The sequence below is a fragment of the Limulus polyphemus genome, unplaced genomic scaffold (genome assembly GCF_000517525.1).
Source record: "Limulus polyphemus unplaced genomic scaffold, Limulus_polyphemus-2.1.2 Scaffold375, whole genome shotgun sequence".
NCBI lineage: Eukaryota > Metazoa > Arthropoda > Merostomata > Xiphosura > Limulidae > Limulus > Limulus polyphemus.
The window spans coordinates 588869-596524 of NW_013665985.1; the positions used below are offsets into that span (position 1 = coordinate 588869).

A 7656-nucleotide genomic window follows, 5' to 3' on the forward strand; every position below is an offset into this window, starting at 1 on the left:
GTAATTTATAAATGTGAGTGAATAAACCATAATAACAAGTTTAAGTGCTTAGTGTGCCTGTGTTAAAGTATTGCCAATATATTTCAAAGTGTTGTTTGTTCAGAAAAATAAAAAAATTAATTTATCAACACTATAATTATACAAATGTTACAAAACCTTTATAAATAATATACGTGATGTTAAAATGTCTCGGTAAATACCCAAACACATACATTAGAAATATTTTAACATATTTTAAAATCTGATCCTAAATTATTTTGATCAAGGCTTTGCCTTTAAATGTTTCTATCAATTGTTTTGCCAAGTTAAAAATAATAATGCAACTAAACCTGTGCTTAAAGTTCCAGTAGAAAATAAATAAACCATAGAAAACCATTTTTCACTAACTCTTAGTGAATTTATAAAAGTATGAAATTTCATGGATATTTTAGATATGAGTGAATGGACAGACATATGGTTATTGTATGTGTAATAACAGTGCAATCTCTCCTGGTGTGATCTCACAGACTTTTCTCATATCCACTTCATTAATTATATGTCATATGAACTTTTCTTTTTAATTATTTTTACCAGGAAAAACTGTAGGATTATTTTATCTATTTTTGAATAAATGTACTGTAATTCTTGTTTAGAATGCTTCTTATAACAATTTGGTGGAAAGCTTGAAAGTAGCTGGTACCAAAGAATCAACTGATTTGTCTTAGTAATGATAGATTAAAGGTCAGTGCAAACTGTAGAATGAAAAATATCAGCAAGATACAACTACATTGTTGGGATGTTTAGCAACATCTGTGTATCATGGCATTCACCTTGTGAAAGTAGTTGCAAACTGTTTGTTAATGTTGAACAAGCTTTAGCATTTTCATTTAGGTACTGAAGTGAAATATGTGGAAAGTTGGTTTGATTACAAGATTTGGTCCAACTTTGGTTGCATTAAGCTATTACTGTAACAATTGTGAAAACCATTGTAATGGATACAGAAATATTTGGATGACTTCTATACAACTAATGGTTGGGCTACTATATTTGCTGAACAAATCAATATTTTTGTTTAATACTTTTATTCTATTACCATGCTTCTAAGGAAAAGAAATATACTGACAATGCTAGCGAACTAGGCCTAAGATTAATACTCCAAGTTTAAGTTTTGCTTTGAATACACAGATAATTGACTAACTAGTCCATAGGGTTAGGTTGGCTTACATCAATTTTATGAGCCATAAATATCATTACACTTTAGAATTACTGTAGTATCTCAAAAACATTCATGAACATACACATTTTTATTTGTACAAATCAACAGAGTTCCGAATAAACAAAATTCTTAATTTAAAAATGTAGATTATTTTACACAATGTCACATCATGCATGTGTTAAAAGTCCCACCTTGTAATTTATGGTACGTACTCATTGTGTTGTAATTTTTAGTGTTATTGCTTCATTAAGAAAATACTAACAAAAACTAACACTTATTTTATGTATGTGTGGTTGTTGTTACATAGACACAATACAGTAAACTTGTGTGTTATTTCCTGAAACACAACATTCTTTACCTAACATTATACAGTTTTGTATATTCCTTAAAAACAACAGTTGATGTGTGTATGTGGTTATTTTATTAAATAAGCCATATATGTTTGTTGTTATTATTTTGTAAATGTTCAGAAAAACAGCACTGTAACATTAAGTATACGTGACCTTTAACTTTCTCTTGAACTCTTATAAATAAACATTTCAAAACTGTCAGACCTCCGAAGGAGATGTGGAAGTTCTGGGTTGCAGCACTCGATCTTCTTCATTTTCATATTTCTTGTTCTTTCTGCACAAAGGAATGTTAACACTTAACAAACATATCACAAAAAGGAGGAATACTAGCATTGAAGTTTCTAGGTCATTCCAACAAAAAAGATTAAAGTGACTGAAGAACTTTATATTCCCTATATACTAATAATGCAGTTAGATGGGGAAATCCTGTATATAAATATCCCCACAAGATCGAAGTAGAATCCACTATTTCTCGTAAATAAAGTGACTACTTCATATAACCAGTGTAGATAGCCTACTTCATTGAAGAAACTATATTGAATAGTATATTATCCAATCAAAAAGCTACCATCAGCAACAAATGATGCTTTTTTTTTTCCAGGAGTGATATTGACCAATATGATATTCTGTGTAATAATTGGCTCCTTAAATAGATTATATATTTTTCAGTATATAAAGAAATTATTAAAAAGAACAGAATATTAAACAAAAATTTATATTGAGGTGAATAATGCTTCTACGAAGTACACTGAGAAACTGTAATTAATGAATCTATAATCTATGAGAAACTTATCTTTTAAGTGAAATATGGTGATGCATTATTTCAATATATGAAAAAACTGCTTCTTTAAGCAATTGATGATGAAAATAATGAAATTGTTTCCAAGTATAAAAATATGTTTAAATATAAGATATCCTGCAAAAAAAACACCTCTTCAAATGAATGATGATGATCGTGATGTTTTCCAGTACTTGGTACAATACAGTATGAAAAACTTACCTCCTTAATCAAACGATGATGATGATGATGTTTTCCAGTACTTGGTACAATACAGTATGAAAAACTTACCTCCTTAATCGAACGATGATGATAATGATGTTTTTCAGTACTTGGTACAATACAGTATGAAAAACTTACCTCCTTAATCGAACGATGATGATGATGATGATGCTGTTACCCAGAACAAGCCCAATTATAAGAACCGAAGGAATGAGAATTTCTAAACACAAGACAGATAATTCTATTATTACATAGTTCAATCTTACTGACTTATTTTGGAAGCTGTATGCTATTCAATTAACTGTGATAAGTGAAGTGCTTAATAAAATACTCAGTTGCAGTAATTTTTCTAATACCAATAGTGCAAAGCTCTATAAAATGGGAATTCTGCCTACAAATGATGGGTAAGAAATATTTTATATTGAACTACCATTAGGTATATTTGCAAAAATGAGGTTGTTGAATTTTAAAACAACTTTATTATGTAAAGTAAATTAGAAATAATGATGTAAGAAATAGTATAGCATAATACTTGTACTACTTTGAAACATGTATTTTACATTAGTAGAACATATTCAGTATGTTGTTTATCATTATGAGGTATGATAGGTAACTTAATATGGTAGCGTTTAAAATGATGGCGTTGGTTATTTTGTTATAAACACTGTTGTTTATGCTAAAACAGAAATGTGGATATTTTTAATAAACAATTCTCATGAAATGATAGAAAAATCCACATGCCCCATAATTTTCAGGATTTTGATTTTATTTAACAGGGAACACAATACAGTTTTGTTAGGAAATGGAGTATAAAATTTGGCATGTGGAATACCCCATGCACAAAATTATACAGCAACCATTGTTTGTCCTAATACTGCCACAAACTAATATTATGTGGTAGCCGAGCTTCTACTGTTGATGAATGTAATGTAATAATATCATTTGATGTTGTGTGTCTGAGGGTTTGTGAATTAAAGGGATATATATATATATTTGTGGATATAGATGAAAAACCACACCATCTGTAACAAAATGGACATGGTTGATCATTTGGAGAACACAAATGCAGCAGTAGTGGAAAAATCACATGGAACAGGCATTGATAAGTATCACAAGCTAATTGATGATGAACACTTTAATTTGACTGGACTAATCAAATGGAACAGGCATTGATAAGTATCACAAGCTAATTGATGGATGAACACTTTAATTTGACTGGACTAATCAAATGGAACAGGCATTGATAAGTATCACAAGCTAATTGATGATGAACACTTTAATTTGACTGGACTAATCAAATGGAACAGGCATTGATAAGTATCACAAGCTAATTGATGATGAACACTTTAATTTGACTGGACTAATCAAGTTTTCTGATGACTTGTCTTCCAGGATTTCATCTTTGAAGAATACCCTATGTAAACCTCTATGAGGGTTCTTGTTAAACATCCATATAAGGTTATCCAACATAATTCTGTTTCCATTTCTGGGTTTGAGTAATGCTATTTTTGTAAAGAGAGTAATATGTTGGTGTTCTCTCTGTTTTGGTGAAAGATTTTATTTCTTGCATCTTGGATTTGGACATAGCTGCCAAGATATTATATTTACAATACCCCATCCTTTTCCACAAGACCCTCTAGCAGAAGAGAATGATGTTGTGATACTAGTTTTAGATGAAACATGTGTATATAAAGAAAAAGGGCCATGTGTGTATTTCAGTGGCAGTGTTGTAGTGTGCCACTTGTCAAACCAACAGTAGGTATATTTGTGTTGGTACTTGTTTCATATCTTGCTGATAGGTAAAATAATGATGAGCATTTTACTCATTGCATTTTCTGAAATGATGTTAAAAATATTCACACCTGGATACAATCACATGATAAAGTTGCAGGTTGCACTCGCTGATGTGTGCATTTATGTTGGTCATTAAGTCATATCTTGCTGATAAGTGAAATTATGAGCATTTACTTATTACATATCTGAAATTATGTTTAAAAAATTTGCTCTTGGATTCAACCACATGTCAAGGCTGCTATGGATAGAGGATTCAGGAACACATTGATCTTCTTCACAGACTAAATGTTAAAGCCCAGGTGCCATTCTTTCTCCCAATGTGTGTAACCAGTATTCTATAGAGGATTCCAGTCTTTAAAAGCTTGTCACAAGAGTAAGTTGGCCGGTAGAAGTAGTAAATGGTCATATAAAACAGTAAGAGCCACTAGACATGATATTTACAAACTTAAAAGTTTCTTTTACAGAGGATTACCTGAGACTTGTTAGTACTCTTTACAAATGCTATCAGCCTGCTCTCATGCAAAACACAGAAGTTGATTCTGCTGCAGTACAATGTATACTTGAACTAGTGGAATGACTGAACATGCTATAACAAAAGTTTTAACAAGAAATAAATTGATACAAAATGAGACTGAAGCAGATGGTGTGGCTTTGGACTTTCCTTAGTAGTGTGTTGTCACTGGCATTCAGTGTAAACTGACACAGACAGTATGATGCATACAAGAACAATTATGTAAGGATGGATTGTAATGTATGTGAATCAGTACTGAAAGGGATGGCCATTGCCAATGCAGAGATTCAGTCCTACAGTGTTTTACACCCTGAGTTCAGCATGACTGTCATAGTGACCCATCTGTGCTAACCTGTACTGCCTGTGTTGTCTTGTAGGCACAACAGTGGTGGGGTACCATGCGCACAAAGCAATAGTAGTATGGTTCCTGGGAACCAAATGACACAAGTGACGGATTTATTTAAATTAATTTTAATATCGATGTTCATTTAAATTAACTTTATATTTAGTAATGTATTAGGTCATCAAGAAATTAATGTTGCGTTTTGGAACACTTTTATTACCCCCCCCCCCCCAAAAAAGTACATCATATATAATAGTTAAATGAACTGCCTAAACGTCACGTTAGTGTAGCACAATGGTTCTCAACTTTAGCCATATGGTCCCCATGGGGCCACGCTGTTTCTAAGGGGCCACACGTGAATGACGGAAAATGAGGAGGCCACAGTAAATTCTGAGTGGCCCACCGAAACTTCACTGCCTGAATAAAATATTTAAAATTTAAAAATGAATCAAAGGTCCCCATATCACCCACAGCTCAGATGTCAAGTTACCAGATGTAACTAGTAATTGAGTAACAATCAAAATGTTTGTCTGCAGAGTGATATAACAGCCCAAGCTAGATTTAAACGTGACAAATGTTATTTCTGGATAAGTAGTGAAATAGCTAATAAGTTTCCACAGCTCTGGGAGAAGGCACAGTTGTATTTTATCGCTTTTCCCACATCTTATATGGTTGAATCTGGTTTTAGTCGGGTGACTTATTTGCTATTAAAAATATGTAACTACCTTGATGTTGTGAAGAGAGGTGATATTTGCTTATCACTGACCACACTGCAACCAGACATTCAAAAATTTTCAAGTGTTCATCAAGCCCAAGGATCACACTGAATAAAATGTCAATAATTAACAGAATATTTTTTTACTTGTATAAGTAAATAGTATGTTATAAACAAAATATTATAAATCAACAGTGTGGAAATAAAGTAACTTTTTTCCCTAAGTAACAGCGTCTACGAAGGGTGAGGCCACAGAGATAAATCAAACTACAAAAGGGAGCCACGAGTAAAAAAAAAAAAGGTTGAGAAACACTGGTGTAGCATATACAATGTGTAAAGTTTAATATACTCTAATCCTTTAAAGTGATGGCACATGACGAGACACACATTCAGCATATAATTCTGTTTGAAAACAAGAAGGGAAACAACTCCTCTGTAGCCACAAAGAATATCAAAGACGTTTATGGAAATGTTCTGAACGTTGGTAAGTGTCAACGATGGTTCAGCAAATTTCGTACAGCTGATTTTAGCCTTAAAAACTGTGATGGCAGGGGCTGACATGTTGGAATTGATATTGATGCTCTGAAGACTTGTTGGGTCTAATCCAAGGCAACACACTCGTGAAATGGCCCTGAAATTACATGTCTCTCATGAAACAATACATAAACATCTAAGTAATATGGAAAAACTCCTTAAAGAAGGTGTTTGGGTGCCTCACGAACTCTCTGATGATCATAGTTTGTAACATGTGAACATTGCTTCATATTTTCTAGCGCATAATGGGCGTGAACCATTTTTGGACAGAATTGTATGGATTCTCTGTGCGAATATTAAACAGCAAAAACAATGGCTCAGTCCTAGACAAAAACCACTTCCGACCCCAAAACCTGGACTCCATCTGCAGAAAGTGATGCTTTGCATTTGATGGGACATCAAAGGAGTAATTCATTTTGAACTCCTCAATCCACAACGAATTGTCAATGCAGAGATCTATAGCCAGCAACTGGAACGTTTAAATCAAGCTCTTCATCAGAAATACCTTTCACTCATCAATCGGAAAGGTGTTCTTCTCCAAGACAATATACATCCACATGTGGCACGTTTGACGCAACACAAGATTATGGAGTTGGGTTGGGAAATTCTCCCCCACCCACCATATTCTCCAGATATGGCACCATCAGATTACCACCTTTTACGTCCACTGCAACACCATCTTAATGGGAAAACTTATGCAAATATGGAAGATGTTAAAGAGGATATCGAAATGTTTTTTGCTTAAAAGCCAGGTGATTTCTCTAATCAGAGCATTAACAACCTGATTGTAAGATGGAAAAGCATCATTGATAAGAAAAGAGACTATTTCATTTACTAAGTGTTTTGTTTTGAAATATAAGTTGTTCGGGTTTTTTTCATATAAAAAAGCGACATTAATTTCTTGGTGACCTAATATATAACTGATACTGATAAATATGTATTGCAAAACTCCCACCTATTCTCTAAAGTTGTAGAAGATTCTTGAGTGTAAGAATCAACAATATATGTGTGTACATAAACGATAGTGTAGCGTCAGTATTGTTTCGTAACTCTTCACACGCCTATAAATATAACCAATGCACCGTGCCAAGAGGAGTATCTGTTATTGGTTTGACTATAGTTGTTGTGCTATAAATTTTGGAAGCTATAACTGTGATTGTTATAACGTCTTATTAATACGGAAAACTTAAGATATTTGACCAGGAAGATTTATA

General features: G+C 32.9%; 1 protein-coding gene across 2 annotated transcripts in view; it reads right to left on the reverse strand.

The window, feature by feature from the left end:
- Positions 1-457: 457 nt before the first annotated feature.
- Positions 458-7656, reverse strand: part of LOC111085416 — a 55805-nt gene continuing 48606 nt past the window's right edge. Inside the window, exons 5-6 of one of the 2 annotated variants that reach the window (XM_022383858.1) lie at positions 2684-2786; positions 458-1819 (exon numbers count right to left, since the gene is read on the reverse strand). In XM_022383858.1, coding sequence (XP_022239566.1) covers positions 1744-1819; positions 2684-2786 — 179 coding nt within the window. In that variant the 3' untranslated portion in view covers positions 458-1743. The remainder of the gene's footprint in view (positions 1820-2683; positions 2787-7656) is intronic. The other variant, XM_022383859.1, reaches the window with a different exon arrangement.